General features: G+C 41.6%; 1 protein-coding gene across 10 annotated transcripts in view; it reads right to left on the bottom strand.

Annotated features, from left to right (window-relative positions):
• Window positions 1-19,063, bottom strand: part of FAR2 (fatty acyl-CoA reductase 2) — a 149,934-nt gene that overhangs the window by 34,287 nt on the left and 96,584 nt on the right. For all 10 annotated transcript variants that reach the window (XM_030041068.2, XM_030041067.2, XM_030041061.2 and 7 more), the window contains 2 exons: window positions 4,182-4,357; window positions 1,324-1,503 (listed from right to left, as the gene is read on the bottom strand). In XM_030041068.2, coding sequence (XP_029896928.1) covers window positions 1,324-1,503; window positions 4,182-4,357 — 356 coding nt within the window. The remainder of the gene's footprint in view (window positions 1-1,323; window positions 1,504-4,181; window positions 4,358-19,063) is intronic.

A 19,063-nucleotide genomic window follows, 5' to 3' on the forward strand; every position in this document is an offset into this window, starting at 1 on the left:
TTACCCTAAACAGCATCTGCCAGTGCCACTGTTGAGAGCAAGATATTGGGCCAGGCAGCCCATCGCCCTAATGCACTAGGGCATTTCTTATGTTTTTATCATGCTCCACTTGCTGAATAAACAATAAATGATAGATGACTACTTGCTGGAAGTAAACATATCCAAGAATATGGGCTACTGGAAAAATTAAAAAAAGAAAACACTGATTTGTGCTAAATTTTCTGGAGTAGCTCTTAGTCGAATTATTTTTTTTTGGCAAACAATTTTTTTTATATAAAACCTCAGTGGTTTTCCTGCTGGACAATAATTCATCTCATCTTCTATTACCCTAAATCAAGGAGAAGAAAGACTTTATACCAGCTCTTTGGGTTACTAGTTCATAGGTCAGTTGCTTATATCACATAAGTGGAATACCACTAGAAAGTAAGTGAAAGCAAAGTTACAGCTGTGGGAGAATTCTTCTAAGGGGAAGGTGTCCTGGGGCCTTTATCAGCAGATTTTGTTATTCTTTCTAATTATTTTTCATTTTGGTAAATTCAGTTAAACAAGCCTTTTTGTTGTTCCCTCATGGTCCTGGAGTCTCACACTGAACTCTTTCTAAAACAGCCTGTTTCTGAATCATCCCCATATAACTCCGGTTTAATACCACAGGGTTGTTGAAATAAGTGGAAACAACATTGCGAAGCTGAAGAGATAAAGAAATGAATATAAGGCATATGAAAAATTTCAGGTCTTACTAAGGCAGCGACAGAGCTGAGTCTTACAGAAAGAAGCATCACAACTCCATTCCTGATAGCAAATGCACTCATGCATAACTTATTCAATGCTGGACTCTCATGAAATCACAGTCTTTTTTAAAATGGTGCGTGGAAAAATTCAGAGGTAGCTGAAATTATAGGGTTATTAGGTGTGTTTTATGCTATTTTCTAATACTTTTGTATTTGGAAAAGTATTGTTAAGCTCATCCAACTGTTTATAAAGCATGACTTCAGCAGCTCTCCTGATAAAAAGGCTCCAAAACAGAGTATTTCTTCCATTTTCAAAAAACCTCAGTAAAGCTACTTTCAAAAGAAAATCTAGAAAGGACAGACTTACTGGATGGCATTCTGTGGAAAGTACCCCTCAAAACCACCTAAAATGAGAGCTCTCTCTCCCCTTGGTCTCACTCTTATTATGGCCAGCATTTCTTGCTGGCACGGTGCCTACAGACGAGCCCATACAGCGGCGACGAACAGAAATCCCACAGCGTAGGTTATACGAACAGGTCTTCAGCGGAATGAAGGAAAAACCAATGTCAGAAGAGGCGACGCAGTTCCTACTTACTCTACTAAATCAAAGAGCTTCTTGGGTTCAGCCGGGGGTGGGTAGATGACCTCGTCTATGCATTTTCGGACACAGTTTGCATAGGCGGTGGAGATGTGGATGAAGGCCTCGAGGTTCTGCATCTGCCGGGCCAGCTCTAGGAGCCGCTGCGTGCCCATTGCGTTCAGTTGCAGGGCATGTCTAAAGAGGGCAGGGGAGAGAAACAAAATGCATTTCACTGGAAAGAATATATCAAAGCTGAGCATTATCCAAACCCCAAATAATGAAAAAGCGAGTAAGGGAAGAGAAGGGGTCGCAGCAGAGCGGCAAGCTTCAATGAAATGCAAGGGCTATACTAGCTTTCACAGCAATGCTGTTGGATTCGCTGTTCTGGCCACAGAATGTCTCTCAAATATTTTCACTCAGTTCAAAGGATCAGAGGTAACAGTTCACTAACATCTCCACATCTGACATATTTGCCACCCCTTCCTGGAACAAAGATTTCCAACACACACGACCACTGAGGCACTAGGGTTCCTGTGGTACCCGTTCAACTTTCTCCTTAAGGCACCACTGCTGAACCAGACAAACGTGGTGTCAGTAAGCAGCAAAGGGTCCTTGGGCCCAGAAAAACAGATTCATACTGAAAGAAGACACAACTGGAGGTAACAGCTTAAATTCTCAAGGAGTGGAGAACTGATAGGCATAAGAGGAGAAGAGTCCTGGTTAGCAAGGTTGACCTTGAAGCACCCAGCATAGCTAGAAGTTGTCCTGGAGACTATTTGCAATGGATCTCAGTGAACAGACGTTCAACTTTGTTGCACACTTTGTACTGGAAGAAAGACACTTTCCTGCACAAAACGGAGAAGGCTAAGGAATATGCAATCTGTTCAGCCCAGGAGCAGAAGCTTTCAACAACACGTACAAGATTATGAATAATGCTATCAAGTACAGTGTACACTAAAGAAATTAATTACACTAACGTTGAAGAGAAATTGTAAATAGTCCAGATGAATGAAAACAGAAGCTGAGAGTTAACGTGTGGATCACAATATCTAAAGCCAGAGATACTTTTTTTTTTTTTTTAGCATGCTGCTATTGAAGAACAGCATTTTCTATAGGTTTCCATTTCCTCCTGCCCTTCTAGCAGGATGAATACTTCTACTTTAGCTACCCTTCATATGAAAATTACTTTTCTGTGTACATTTCTATTCAATTGTATCCCTTCTGAGAGGGGGTGAACAGAATTGTGCTCAGAATATGGGCCCAGCATGGATTTCTGCTGAGATGTTCAGAGTTCCTTTAGCCTTCTAGGGGAATATCATCTAACACTGGTGATTTGTTACTCTTTATTTTTTCCATTTATATTAAAACTGCATCTACTAATATTTCAATATAACACAGTTTCTCAGATTTCTGCCCTCAAGAGTTCCATCTGGAGAATTCCCTAAATGTACTGCATGTTGATGCAATAATTCATTTAGTTTCTCTGTTGCTGCTTTTCTAGTATCTCGATAGCACTCCTTTTGCACCTCCCTTATCTATCGGCTCTATGTATTCTGTGGTAGGCTTTGGACTTCTGCTGTGTTTAAAAATATATTTTTTTTTGTGTGTCATTAGCAATTGAGCAGCAATATTGTGCTTTCACATTTAACTTGCTAGAACTTTTACCCATATGATGTATTTTATTATTCCGACAGGAATAATTTGATTTTCACAACTTCTCGTATTTTGCCGTTTAATCATACTGGATTTTCCTTGTTCTGTTAGAGAGATTTTGACAGATTACATGCAATCAACCTTTAAATAGTTTCTACACTGCCTGCAAGCAGATGACCATTTTAACTTTTTCTTTTAACTTCTTTCTAGCTATGCTCCTTATTAAAAACATAGTTTCCCTTTGATGTTACATGCCACTGGTACCTATTTTTATTGCATGTTCATTCATGTATTGATTTAAGAACATTTATGGCTATTAATGCAGTGCAGTGCTTTGCTACTTGTATCTTCAGCCAGGTTCTACACATGGCTCAAGATTAAATCATAAATCAAGAGCTGCTTCCTTTCTGGTGGGTTCTCTAATTGTTGCAAAAAGCAATTATTTATGGTGGACACAGTGGATATGTATTTAGCCTATGTATGAGCAAATGAAGACTGATATTCATAATTGTGTTTTCTACTCTCACAGCTTTAGTGTTTTTCAAAAAACTGTGAAGATCCAGATCATCCACCTCGGTTTGTTGACCTTTACGATTCGCATAGAAGCACTTACACGTCTCATCTTGGTTTAGTGGCTTATTTCTGCTGTTCTTTCTTAATGGAAAGCCTGCCTGGACAGGCACTCCCAAGGGAGCTCCTTCAGAAACCGAGCATTTATTGTAAACAGTTAATTACAGCGAGTGTCGGGTATTTTAAAGCTTGTGATAGGCTATTTTCTTAAACAACATCTCATTTCCCTCTTCAGTTACTTGGTGACAAAGAAAGGCCATTAACACTAGCTTTAGAGACAGACACAACATAGTTTCACTTCAAGCTGTCTCCAGCTAGTTCTGCCAAAACATCTCCCTCTTGACCTAAAACGCACTTTTCCCTATCCCAGTTTTAGGTCATACTTAACTCCCTTGCTATATTACAACCCAAGCTTGCAGTACTTCCTTCTGTTCCCATGGAAATCCGCCAAGATACTTCACTTTTGACGTGCATATGCACATGACATTTTCAGAGCATTTACACCGCACGTTCAGCGCAGAACCACATGTAGCATGAAAACATAAGTGGAGAATTATTACCGCAGCTCTACAAGAGATGCGCTGAATGGTGTGTTACGGGTTATCGTGCATTCTGAATCATGCTTAGCAAATAGAGAAAGCAGGACATACTTGAGGGGTTCATCAAAGCGAACTGTTGCTGCACAGTGGAAGACAATATTGACCCGGGTCAGAAGCTCCTCCTCATCTTCAGCACTGATGGCCAGCTTGGGCTGAGTGAGTTCAGCATTAATAGGCTTAATCTTCTCGTGGAAATTAGGGCAATCTTCTCGGACCCTGTCAAAGACCTTGAAGCACAAACAGAGAGAGATCAGGTATAGAATTAGGCTCCTGAGATCACTTCGATTAGTAGCCGGTCTGATTACATCAATCAATGAAATTGGCACAAAAGAGAATGCCTGGTTCTTTCAGAGGGAGGACACGGGTGAGATGATAAAATAATTAATTCACTTGTTCCCTCCCATGGGAAAACCTCACAGGGGAAACAGAACAAAAATATCGGAGGTAATGCATTGCCCCAAAGAGATGCATGAATCTTCTCTACACCACTCATTTCCTAGGACAGCCACTGAAATTCCCGTATCTCCACATCTCCTGCAACCACTCTCTAGGGCATAACGGGAGCTAAAGAGGAGGGCAGAGCATGGAGTGGGAAAGCCTGTGAAGCCTTGGGACTCAAGAAATTTTCTTGATGGTTCTACAAAGGACTTGAGAGGAGGAGGGGAGCAGGGCACGTTCTGGCTCCTCCTCTTCCTTATGGTGCTCCTTGCCTACCGTCACTCTTCGTTCATGTCACGTGAGTCCTCTGGGGAGCTGCCTTTGGGATGGAAATACAGGGAACCTCAATAACCCATACTGCTAAAGCTGCTGACTGCCACCAGCAATTTTGCGTGACTGGACAAGTGTGCAGCTAGCTGGCCTCTCAAGCTGTCTTTCAGCCCTTTTTTGCTATGAGTACAATCCATAGCTCTTTCCAGTACAGGTTGTCTGCCCAGCCTTCTGCAGAATGGCAAGTCTGTGCATCTGTCCACTAAAAAGATTCCTACATTTCTATATACTGTTCTATCTGATGACTTATCCAAAACTAGCATTTGGCACCCTGCTTTGCCTAGGATCTGAGATAGCAGGTACCCTGAACAGCAAGACAGCTGTGCACAAACCTTCTGAAAGGAAAAGGAAATCAATACTGTCATCACCTGAAGGGTGCCTATGTGAAAACAGCAGTTTCCCATTCTTACTCTGAGTAGCTCAGAGTCACTGATAACAGTACAGAAGGTCTGGGTGCAGTTCTGCTTGCGCCATGAAAGCAGATGGCTGCTCCAGGTTCCACCCGGAAAGCTTTTATTTGGTAAATCTCACAGGCAAAGAAGATGAACCCTGAATTTCAAAACACTATGTGAGTTTGCTGGAGTAGGATTTGAAAAAATCATCTTAAGTTTTAGTGGCATCTGTTCTAAGGGGTTTGTATTGCTGGCCAGCATTACTGTATTTGAGTAACTTCAACTGAAATAATAGTAACAGTTAAGTCCAAAAAGCTCCTCCCTTTTGGGGGCAGAGTGACAACAAGAAGGGTAGAAGGAATAAATAGAATAGAGAGGCTGTGAGTGTAATCTACATTTCAAAGGATAAACACACTTCAAAGGCAACTAGCCTACTGACAGGAATGACTAAGTACTGGGACAAATTGCTGGTGGATGCTGTGGGCCACTGTCTTTGGACACATTTAAGAACTATCCAGGAAAGGCAGGGAATAGCGGAACCCACCTTGGGGCAGGAGGAAGGGCCAGCTGCCTTCCCAGTAGCTCTGTGGTTTTCGGGTGTTTCCTCTACTCTGTAGCTTACTCACCGGTAACACCGAGTTTGTAAATCTGGTTACTATCATGGCCTCCTGTTTTCCTAGAGATTGTTCTGTCATTGATTTGCCCAGTGCTTATGAAAGAGCAGAAATGGTTTGACATAAATTAAACACACTAAAAGACATATGAAAGATGAAATTGATACTAATAGGAATATTTTCTTGTTTGAAAGGGATTTACCATCTTTCTGCTTATCTGACAACCCAATCTGGATAAACCCTGATGTTCTCAGGGATAAAGAAGTGATAAGGAAATCATCAGCCCTCCCCACAATGCAGCACGCTCTGTACTTGACTTCATGTATTTTTCTTTAACATACAGCTGCGCACCCTTCATAAACCTGGAACTTGAGCAAGTTAACAGAAGTTAGGACATGATAATGTCATTTCATTTCTCTCAGTTGCACCCAACTACATGCGTATTTCAGTCTAGGCCAGAGAACAGATTTCTAGACAGAGAAAGCTAATCATGGACAAAGATGTTGGTGAGAGCCAGCTGAACTGTAGGAACTCAATTCCCAACGACTTATGTTCAGAACCAGGTACTAGCAGCATTAATGTCTGTAAAAAACTTGTCTTCTAACAAAAGGATGCTAGATTGGCTGTCCACATATGCATCATCTCAAGAGAGATTGCACACGAGCAAACCCTGATGAGACACAAAATGGAAAGGTTTCTCAGAGAACCCATGTAAGACCAATGTATCTTCTAAGAGTTTTAGGAACAATTCTGCATTCGTCTGTTGTATCGCAAAGAGAGTGTAAAACTCCACCCAGTGACAGTTCTTTTATACTTGTTTTACTTTGGCATAAATAATGCAAAGGCAGAGAAAGAATGAATCAGCCCTTTCTCCATTTCAGTCATGGCATATAAAAAGAAGAGCAGTATTTCTCGAATTTGGACAGTTATCTGTCTACATGCCACCTCCTCCTGACGTTCCCACTGCAGGTATCCCCTTCAGTTTCTGTGCCTACTGCTAGGTATTGCCTACTACCACATGCCACTCAACAGCTGTAGTTTTTCACCCCCTCCAATGATTCACTGCAGTTCTCTAAAGGATGAAGGCAATTTCTAAATGCAAGCTCACAAATCAGCATACTGCTTTGGAAACCTTCTGGATCACAAGAACATTGAGTTCATTGTCACCATTAAATCAGATAACAGGAGCAGCTGTTTAATCAAAGTCTGCTGCCTCCTTTATGGAATCTGAAGATTTCAGGCTTGCCAGTGCTTTACAAGGAAGCGCAAGAAGACTGAAAGACAAAACAAATGCATCTTATTCTATACTGTTTCCTATAGTTCAAGGAGTGCTTAACATAAAGATGATGCTTAGTCTGCAGGTAAACAGTAATTGCATGTCTAAATTCTGATTAACTCACCCAGAGCATATATAATAAATCCCCAATAACTGCATGAGGCCTAAGGATTGTTCTGTCTTTTCTTTTTAGAAGCCGTCTGCCAATATAAAATATACTCAATGGACAGAAGTGGCCTGGTGTGCTGTACTGTTAGAACCGCATGAAAATACTGGCCAAGTCAGCAATACTCCAGAAGCGATACATGAATTGCCACAGAATTATAGTGAAGAGAAAGGAAAGATGTTTGATTTCAAGTTGTCCGATATTAATTAAACTGAGGGAAATCAGTAATAATGTATCCTGATTTCAGTGTCTTTTTGAGCATCCTAATGCATTCAGGAGCAACACTGCCGCCTTGACCAAAACAGAATAAATGAACCTAGTAGCTGCTATTCTCATTTTAAATCTCAAAATAGGATGCAAGCTCTGCATAGGCTGTGCTGCCCCTCAACAGAGGTGAGAATGACACTCTGAAATTTGCTGGATTTTTCTTATTTTATAATCAGGCAATTCCCATTTACAGTAACAATCTAATCTCTGTGTTTTCAATTTACATCGTCAAGCACTTATTCTGAAAACAGGACAACTAGAATTTCTCCCAACATTATATTTGAGTGTGTTTGATGGGCATCTCTTTTCCTATTCCTGCCCACTTAAGCTTTGACCTCCCTTCTCAAAGGACATCTGTAACTCTCTCTGTTCTCTGTTCTTGCCTTACAGCATGTAATAGTTCAGAGAGATTTCTGCCCGTCAATCTTTCAATCAGAATTTTTTCCATACCACAAAGATACAAAAACCTCAAAGAAAGGGCAAATTGCACATCTACGGAACAGCGCAGCTGAAAAATAAAGGAACCACTGAACAATGTAAAATGCCAAAGGCTTCGCATCTTCCTCAGGAGACATTTTCAGTGAAGCAAATACAAAATAATGAAAAGTAGAATGCCTAAGCCATGGTCTACTTTAAAAAGGAACTTGCATGAGTTTGGTCTTATAACTGCCTTTCAAAGAAGCCTGGATAGTCCTTCCTTATTTGGACCTATCAGTCCTCACCCCTAAAAAACCAGCTTACTGTAACAGGCACCACGCGGGATGGCACTTCATTGAGAAACACAAGTAGGAGAGAAAGCAGTTCTCCCGTTTGCTCGGTAACGTTCTCTAACACTTATTTCTTGTGCTCTCGCCTGACGTGAAGGATTCATCTTCCAAAGTGCTGAATAAACATGTCCCAGCAACGCAAGCCGTGACGAAGGTGGGCTACTGCTCTTCATCACGTTCTCAGCAGAGTCTGTAACTTGCGGTAGGAGTCTGTGGCTCCTTTCCGCACCAAACCGCCTCTTCAGCGACAGCACTTGTGGCTCTGCCTCTGCCAGCTCAGGGCCAAACACTTTGGTGACTGACCCAGAAAGCATCAAGTTTTTAAGTGTGGCCTAGAAAGGTAAGCTTTTTTCCTCCTGCGGTACAAACCCAACGATCTATCGAGGCATCCAAAATACACTATTTTAACCAGATGTTGCCAGCTTTTTTTTTTTTTTTTTGTGGTAGGACCAATAAAAAATGGTCTTCTCTGGTGCACAGTGGGGCCAGGTGTGTTTAAAAGGCGCTGGGATATTAGGCTACTCTAGGAGGATTAGCAAAAGATGGTAACTTACATTATAGTATGCACATTTCAAGGCATTACTGTATAAGAACATTCCAAACGGAGAAAAATCAGAGAATTCCACCCAAATGAATCTCATATACGAGGAACTACTGAGAAGATAAAAAGTTGAGAGAGTTCAACACAAAAAAACCAAAAAAGGCAAAAAGCTTCTGTCCTTTCACATAAAGAAATGGGAGGGATTGCTTAGCATAATTCAGGAGAATATAAGCATGAATTGCTTCTGTAATGGAAATATAATTTATTCTAAGCGAGACATAGGCCAAGGGTTAAAACATCATGGCAACAATTCCTTTAAAGATCAAGGTGTTCATTGGGTGTGTAGAATAATTTTAAAAACAAGGTGTTTGAAATCCCTCTTCTGAACAATGCATTGGTGTATAAATGCTAGAGAACAGCCTATATAGAGATACACAGAGTAACACCGTGGCGCATATATCCATCCCTCTGTGATGGCAGTCTCATAAATGGATATGAGTGACCACCACAAATCTAAACTACTGAAAGTACCAAAGTAATGAAAATAGCTCTTTAAAAAACACCTGATCTCTGCAGCTTTATTCTGATGAAAGGGCTTATCCCAGTTGTGTTTGCCACTGATAAAATCCTCCAATACAGTTTTGAAGGAAGGAAGGTACATAGCTACTTTTAGAATTGCCATTGTAGCAAATTTGAAAAATAATTGGGCAGCTTCTTGACATAAAGTAATTAGCCTGCAATTAATTTTTAGCCTGGTACATTTCCAGCAATAAACATCAGGATTGCTCAGTCAAGAAATGTGTGAAAATGCAGCTCAGGAAGCTTTAATCGGGATAGAGCCTTTTTTTCCCCTTGTGCGCTCTCTGCCTCATTTCCTCTTCAGAAAGTTGCTTTTAAGTATGGTTCTTCTCAAGGCAAATAAAGCATAATTCATCTAATCAGTCAGAAAGCATGCAGCAGAGTTGTTCCTCATTATAGGAAAACAAATGGCTTATGCCTCAATCTAGAGCTATTACTTTCCCCTGAGTAGAGCTAATGTAGTGGAAATACAGTACCCATGACCAACATCTAGTAAACAAAACAGCTGATTCTTTAAAGATAAAAACTACAGAAACAGAGAGATGACAGACAGTAAATTTCAATATAGGTCAGCTAAGGCTAATATGTATAGCCACCTACTTAGGATGTGGTTTTAAACGGCCATTTTCCTTGAAAATTGGCTGCTGACACAGCCTGCTGTTTTCTAGCAAGAATGAATGCTCGGGTTATGTGTCAGTTAATCTGGAACAGTAAAAGGAGTTCTTTCAGAGAGAGGCATTGTAGACAGGAGCATTAGGGACTTGACAGACATGGAAAAGCTTTCTGTGGTCTCTAGTACCATCATATAGGTGGGTGGACAAGTCACAGACAGAACATAGAGCGTTTTTACATTCATCACAGACGTTTCTTGTGCCCCTGTGTAGTACTTAGATATCGCTATCAGCATTTGATGGTGTGCTTGACATTTAAAACAGGGGAAGAATTTAAGTGCAGGGAAGGAGGATGGTAACACTTGGAGCTTTTCCTACAGGAACCATTTAACATGTTTCTTCCCACGCATTTTCCAGAACTGTTTTCCTTCTCATCCCTCCTCCCTAGCTATGCCCCAACATGGGCATAGGTGCAAGCGGAGTCAGCTGCCAAAGGATGGCAGGAGCACTTGGTTAAGACCAGTGTCCCGTCTCAATTCCTGCCATGCAGAATTCACTACCGATTACTTACAGAATCACTGTAGATACTTGGAAATGTTAATAAGTACAGAGCTTCCAGACACAGGATCTGAATCTGCTTTTCCATACTCATTGCCTTAATTACAGATCTTTGAAGTTTCTCTGCCATATTTGCTTGGGTACCAGGGAACTTCAGGAGCGTTTGCTGAGTTCCCAAGGCTAACCAGCCAGGAGTAAAGGCTGTGCCAAACACAGATGCCTGCTTCTTGGAGACATTTAAAGAAATGACCAAAAACTACTTTCCCATTTGAAAGTGCCTAATATAAATCAGGTTGATTTTTAGGAGCCTATGGAGATTGGCACAGCAGCTAGACAGTGTAATCTCTAATGCGCTCTCATTTACAATTACATTAAAACGTGTTATATATCACAGGCGCAGAACTCTGAGGTTCCTCCCTTCTGAAAACATAAGTTTCATGTGTATGTGTCTGCCTGGCAGCGTCTCTGTATGTTAGACCACACAGTAACTCACAGTGTCACTTTTTAGTGAAAAAAGTGCTCTGCCGAAAAGTCCCAGAGGGATCCCCACGACTAGAGACATTCAGGCAACCTTATCTTAGCCAGACCCTGAGAGTACTTCTCCTTCTGCTACAATGCTGTTTCCAAAGAGGAAAACCAGGCACATTGACTGTCACACAGATACAGCTGAGGCAGGTGGCACATAACCTATATAATACACAGTGCTGGTACGCAATTCAAAATTTTGTTTCAAGGACAACTCTGTTGATGCATCTGGGCCCTACAACTCCTGCAAGGACATCTGGGAAGGTCTTGAGATACTCCACTCTGACCTTGTGCCCCTCCAAATTGCTCTTCCAAAGGAACGACTGCAGCAGCTGTGGCAGCCTAGGGTGGATGTCCTGCACTTCCATACTCACTTTTTTAAGATCCCTGACCTCTTACTGAGGCATAAAGGAGAGAATGCCATCATGCAGAGGATCATAGGTAATGCGGGCACCAAAGTTCACCTTGATTAAAAGTGGAAGGGAGGAAAAAATCCTTTGATGTCACACACAATAGAAGTTGAACAAATCAAGACAAATGCATCAAATATTTAAAGCTACTCAAATAAAAAAAAAGATTTTTAAACACTGTAGTGAGTTGGCACTCAAGCATAGCGAGCTGAACATCTGGGAAATGAGTACAGTAGAAAAGTAAGTCACTCTTCTAGGTTCATGCTAGAAGATTCTGGGACGTGAGGAGCGGGCAGTCAGCAACCAGTAAGAACCTTGTGCTGAACCTCCACCAATCAAGAGAGCAAATGAATTCTGTGGAAATATCTATACTTGTAAATTAAACTCTGCCAGGTTATGCTCTGGGCACTGGAACTCAGTCATCTGTATTGGTCCACTGTTAGAAGGGTCTTAGCACAGTTTTGGCCTGAATGAACCACCAGAAAGATGAACAAGTCCCTGGTCACAAGTGAGGAGTTAGCCTGGGACAGGGGCTTTTCCCAACAGAGATCCCACATGTGGCCGTGATGTTCTGGAAGGTAAGAAAGTTTAATGGCATGAGTGCAAGCCATTTCATGCCAGCTGGTCTTGGTGCCTGAAATTCATCCCAAGAACTTTCAATTTATGGACCCTGTCAAACAGTACAATCGTTTAAACATGGAAGTTCTGCATTTACCTAGGACAATTTCTCATTTCATCATTTTTCTTGTGTCCATTTTGTGCTGGTATCTACTCCCGCCAGCTAAAACATAATAGAAGTAGCAAGCACTTTTGTCTGCAAATGTTCCATGGGGCCACCAGCTATTTGAGCAAGCTGATCCAAAGAGCTCAAGCTGCATGGCCTTCAAGTTGCTGTCTGCAGAGCTACTTCCCACAATCCTAAACCTCAAGGGATCGTTACCCTGAACATCTGTATAACACAGATCGTGGAATCTCAGTTGTTTCTTCTGTAATTAAGTCCGATACAAAAACTTCGGCCTTCTCATGCTATTCCACATACATTTTTGTTATGTTCATCATGACAATGTAATTTTTTGGTTGGTGCTTAAAAGAAAAGCACTAAGCCCAGGTACCTCAGCCTGTCAAATATCTGCTTCCTTTCCTTGCTGTCACTTAACTATCATCATATTCTCAGAGTAAGGCTACATTCAGCACACACAGTAAGTAAATAAACTGGAGAATTACTAGGAGAAGATCAAACGGTAATGCAATTTATGAGGCTAATAGGAAGAGCAGGAACACTACAAGAATGGAAGGCACTTGTGAAAAACAGACTGAGTCCAGTGAAGAAGAAAACAGTTGATATTCTAAGAAAACATCTAAGAAAGGATGACTTAACCATTATAAACCGATTTTCTGTAGTGTCACTATTCCAAGCAAGCAAGGAAGTAGAGAGTTACAAGTAATCCTTGATTTCCATCCAAGGAGCCTTCAGCTTAGTGAATTTAAAACTTCTTTAAGAAGATAGAACCATCTGTCCAAATAGTGTCCAGCTACTTACAAAGCAGTGTGGCTCTGCAAGGACTGCTCTTACCGGAGACCAGCTGTAATTAATGCCTCTGATTATGGTCAGTTCTCAGAAGAATCCATGGAAAACCTTCAGAAATCATTGCAGAAGCCCACATGCAAGCCTGACAGCTGGATTCACAGCTCAGATCTTCTCTCTGAATCTAACCTCTTTGCATGTTATACAAAATACGGACCGCTTTCTGTACTTGAGACCTCTTTTAACAGTGCTTGGATCAATTGGTTCTGCCCATAATAAACGTTCTTAAAATTCACCTCTTGTAGCATGGGTATAAAAAAAAATATAAGCAGTCCCACTGAACTGTGTCAAATTATCCTGATGTAAGGGAAAGGCAAATTTGGCCCATGAAGTCCTTGGCACGTGTAATTCCTTTTCCACTAGCTTGGGTCTCATCAAGCAGGAGGTGTAGTCTTGTTTCAGAATAAGGATACCTATTGTTGAGAGGGCCATTTAACGTCAGCTTGTGATAGTAACACTTCTGCCAGGAGCAGATGTCGCTCACTTCCCGGTACAAAGATCAGAGCATTGCCACAGATGGCTCAGTTACACCATGTGAAAATTTTCTCCCTTCCCTGCCGTTGCAGTTGTACCTGACTAGAATGCTCTGACAGGGCTGATGGTAAGAGACAAGCCAGATGATGTTTCACGCACCCTGCAAGACTTTTCCTTTTTAAGGCACTAAAGGATAAGAATGAGTTTTGTTTGCAGTCAGGTAGGAGTTTCTCTTTCTTTTTTTTTTTTTCTTTTTCTTTTCCTTTTTTTTTTTAATGGTAGAGAAATCCAGATATTGTAGTATCGAAGGAAACACACATGCATTTTAAAGAGGATCAGGAAGCCGTATCAAGTGTCCTTAAGCTAGGCTCAGGTTTTAGCTCGCTCTGGCATCTCTCAGAGTCTGTTGAAGAGTAATCAACCATCGCAAGCCTGACCTACCATCTCTGACACTCCTATTAATTGTTCCAGCTAAAGCCATAATGTTAAAACTTTCTGATCAGAGGATCTGTGACTCAAGACATCTTTCACACTGACATGCAGTCTTCCTCTCACTCGCAAAACACCCCAAATACTGTACATCTATTAATGGAAAAGTTACTTTTCTCTGCAAGTATATTTTCAGCTCGTACTTCTTCCAAGGGAGACCAAAGAGGAGACTTCATGTAAGCTGAAACGGCATTCATGTTTCCTGCATGCTCTGCCCTTGGCTTCTAGATCTAGATTTCACCGATTAATTTTATGCTGCCCAGTTCATACAAGGCAGAAGAGTGAGCACTTGTTAATTATGCTTCAGATGTAACAAATCCCTTGCCCGTGTGTCACCAGAAGGAGCAATGTTTTCAACTAGGTTGAACATCAAAAAGTTGTTTGTACACAAAAGTCTCCCCATCTGTCTGAGTAGGGATTACCGTTAATGAGCCTGTGTCCTCGGCCCTAGTCATACGAGGTTATAAATTACCTTAATGCTTTAATCTACCGGTGAAAAACCCTGGCTGAAGGAGTGGAGAAGAAACAAGCAGAACATAACACCACCAACGACCTGTACTGAAATGCACCTCTCATCCCACACAGTGGTTTCACAGATAAGAAGTACACAATGTTCTGCAAATACTACTGGCATGATGCTATACATCCTAACTATATATTTAACTGAGGGAAGTACAGCTCGTCCCTACATTAAGTCTCCACCTGTTCTGCCATATTTGGTAGAGGCAGCCCATCAATTTCCCAGATTCCCCGGGGGAAAAAAAAAAACCAACCAACGCTTGAAGATCCACCCCAAACTACAAGGCCTCTACTGGGAATGAGGAAAGTGATTAAAACAGTTCAAGGACAACAAGGTTGCATAAACACAAAACCAGAATGTGAAAAACGTGTTACTCTGGTGCTGTGGTATGCAGACAGTGCACAAGATAAGAAACTGCTTGTGCTTAACTGCAACTAGGTAGCAGAGTCAAGGCTAAAATAAAATGATTTGTCTTAGTGAGTGTATATGGTAAAAAATACGATGCCAGTATGTATTGGATACTGGTAGGGGAGTTTTGGGGTGCAAAGTCTTCCTAAGTCACCTGTACCCAGGCAGCCATATAAGTAATACCATACAAAGTCAAGATCGCCTAAGTAACAGCACTGAAAAAAACCACCAAACTTGGGTATGGATGCAGCAGAAATGGGACCAGTAGGAAAAAAGTAACTGGGGACAGACTGTTTATTTGAGAGGAGTTTGGATAGAGAAAAAGAGGTGCAAGTGTGGTGAAAAGATGCATCCAGAAATAGAAAACTGGGAGATAAGAAAAAAGATCAGGTACAGAATAAAGGAGGACAGGATTTTTTGTCAGGAGGAGTGTGGACACGTACAGATGGTGGTGAAGCTGACCTTTGAATCCAAGCCCACAGTGATGCGGGAGGGAGCCCTATTGGAGAACCTGTGGGAGCCTCCATCACGTCTTTGCCTGAAAGATCTGGTGTGCGAGACTGGAAAAAGGAGGGATAGACTTACAGTGGGAAGGGAAGGGAGACAGAATTGTAATTCAATAGTAGTTGGGTGTGATTCATAAGACTTAAGAATGATAATTAGTAGCTTTATAGTTGTGTGTGCTTTTAGATTAATTATCATTTAATTGCTTTATTAGTCTCTTAGTAGTGTATTGCTTAATTTAAAAACATCATAGTCTCTTAATTCACTTATCCCTCAAGCCTGCAACCTGTAGGGGAGAGTCAGACTCGTAAAGCAACATATGGCTACCACCTTCGGCTCACCAGCCTGAAAGACCAGCTCTGCCCATTCATCAACAGGGGCAGCCTTCACCCCACCTCCAGATGGATGCTCAGACTCCCACACAACCGGTCTCTGTCCCCATCCTCCCACCAAATGACACCCGTAATTCACAGCCTCCAAAGCACTCACAACAGAATGAGAAAACACCGGTCTTTGTGTTCTCCAGCTTTCTGCGCTCAGCTCATGACGCTTCTGTTTCTCACATTTGTATAGGAAAATGGTAAGCCCACTGGTATATTATGATCTTACAGAGTTTCTGGAATTGCTTTACGGTGTCATCCCTGTCAACCTAAGGGAACCGTGACAGCATGAACAGATCTTCCCCACCGAACTCCCAACTGTGATGGAGGGACTCTCATACTCTCTCGGTCCCCTGCCTTCCCCTGTGCTTTCCTTTTGCAGTACCTTTTTCTGACGCTGCGGTATCACTTATTTTCCACCTCTTTGGGACCCCAAATACCACATGCAATTTGTGCACCCCTGAGCAGCTATATGGGGTGCCCAGGCAGGAAAGTGGAAATACTGCTGTTCTATAGCTGCGGAAAATGATCTCTGAGGCGGCACAGGCCCTAATGGTGAACTTGTGTCTTGAATTCTCCAGCAGTATGCGGGCTAATGGCCAAGTATCTCATGTATGGATTCCTCGAACTTCAGAGGTCTGCTTGTTTTCAGACTCATTTTTGCAGCAAAAGTGCTTTTAACTCACCAGGTTAGTGGGGCTCTGAGGAAAGAACGAGGAAAATCCTAGTCCATGCAACTTTCCTCGCAACTAACATTTTATGGCAGCTCATCCCTTTCAGATGAAAAGCATTCAGTTTTGGCATCTTCTCTCCAGGGATAATAGCGCAGCTATTATCTCCCCATCATTTACTCAATTCATCACTCAGAGCATTGCAATTTTATCTAATTCAGAGAGAGTAAAAATGTATTAAACCAAGAATATCTTCTTCCCTTTTACACTGGAAGAGATGACTCTCCAAAACACTGTGTTTCCTTCCCTCCCACATGCCTAAAAGCATCTCCTGAAGAGGCTCAAATTATATAATAATATCTGATCATCACTCTCTGAACCAAGAGAAATAACAACTAATGAACAATGACACTGACAATGCTGGAGCCATCTACGTCCTATGAGATATGGAGATCAGCGATGTGCCATTATAGAAAAAGAAGCTCAGGAGATCATCTCCAAGATAAAAGCCCACTTCCGAAGGGATGCTAATCTACATTTGGGGTTGCAGCCATGGAGATATGCATTTCCTTGCATGTTGCTCAAAAGACCTTGCCAGTTTAAATATGATTTTACAAGGCCAGATGCCAATTCTGAAACATTACTGCAGGATGTTTTGTATGGGTAGCCTTTAGCTCTGCAGTTAAATATCAGCTATTGTAGCTAAGAATGGTTCAGAGCACATTTAGTCATTTATTTAAAAAATGGACATTTTTACTGTAACGCCAAAGGGAAGCAGAATTAAGTCTCAGACTGCTTAGTACTGCTTCTATTAAACCCAAGTGAAACTCTGCCTTGTCTGCTTCATATTTAGTAGCAGCAGCATGGTACCTTGGACAACTGCTTTATACGTCTGGTTGAGAATTTCCCACTACACTGCAGCCAGCTCTAAATTAAAAAGTTTGCTGTAGATATGGACTTTAAAATAATCTCTCCTGAGCTGTGCTGGGTCTGCAGGCCTAATAGACGTAAAATTGCATTTCAGTCAATATAGCGATCAAATGAGTCCTGAAAAAATACTGCCAAGTAAGAAGGGGCCACTTATTTAACCGCTTTCAGTTCTTGCACTGATAAAATTGAGATGCTGTTTATCTAATTCCCAGCTGGTGGGATGGTTAAACACCCTGAAAATGAAACACCAACGTATCAAATGGCTGGCAAGGAGCTCTTAAGAGATTACTCATGACTGAGCAAATAGCCCACAGTATGAGTACTTCTTTTGTAGGGGAAAATCTCTTTCATGGGGAGAGATTTTAATCCACCCACTCAGCAACCTGGTGTCAGAAATCTTTCTCTATTGGTCATGAAAGTCATTATCAGCACCGATAATTAAACCATGACCTTTAAGGAATAAGTACATTTTTATCAACGCTAGTGGACTGAAATGAGCTTAACTGAAGAATTTGTCCATTTGAACTGTACATATCGGTGGGCCTACAGGATGATGTTTTCTGAAATCTTTATGCAAACTACCACCTCCCCGGGGAGCTGCGGAGAGGGGCACTTCTAGCCTCACAGGCAGGCAATTACTATCGCACCTTTGCAGTTCCCACTGCTCTGCAGCAGGACACATGTGGGACAGACACGCAGCAGAGTCTCCTGCTGCTTCAATTCCTCCCACGTTTGAGGATCCACATAACAGGGAGTTGCCTAGTGAATAGACCTGTGCTGCTGATAGAAGGCAGCCCAGGCAAGGCAACCATGTCTGAATTGCTACCAATGTCTCAAAGGTACCTACAGTTCATCCCAGGTATGGTTTATCACTGTCTTTTCTCAAGACCTTTGGAAATATCATGTAAAAACTAGACCTCCATCAGAAATTCTCAATGGTTTCCTACACCACCTTCAAGTCGATAGACACGAATCTGTAGAGGCAAAATTTCTGCTAGCGCAGAATTCTTTATTTTCATTCTGAGTTTCAAGTGCCTGGTTTTCTGCCCTCCTGTGCTCAATGATAAATACATCAGCATTTTAAAAAGAAACAGCTCAGAGAGTCCTTTCCATAGGAGAGCTATTAAAAAGCAATTTCTTTACCAGGGAGAAATACCATTGTCACGTATACAACAGGCAGCCTTGCTTCATAGTTCATTTTTGTGTTTATATTATGGTTATCTTTCATATTTCTATTCTTCAGCAAATCAGCTTGATAGATTCATTCTTTTTTGAGAGCCGGTCTTAGTCACTAGAGTCTGTTCACCAAGAACCATCTGTTGCCCAAGACTTCCCTCCCACACACCATGGTAGAATTACGCCTACAACGGGTTTCTTCTATTAGGAAAGAAACGACTATAACAAGCTAGGTGACACGAGTCCCTAGGGAGACAACACAAGTACTCATGTCTTTGTTCGTAATTATTATAAAGCATTTACGTGCAATAGCCATTACTCA

The sequence above is a fragment of the Aquila chrysaetos genome, chromosome 17 (genome assembly GCF_900496995.4).
Source record: "Aquila chrysaetos chrysaetos chromosome 17, bAquChr1.4, whole genome shotgun sequence".
Lineage (NCBI taxonomy): Eukaryota > Metazoa > Chordata > Aves > Accipitriformes > Accipitridae > Aquila > Aquila chrysaetos.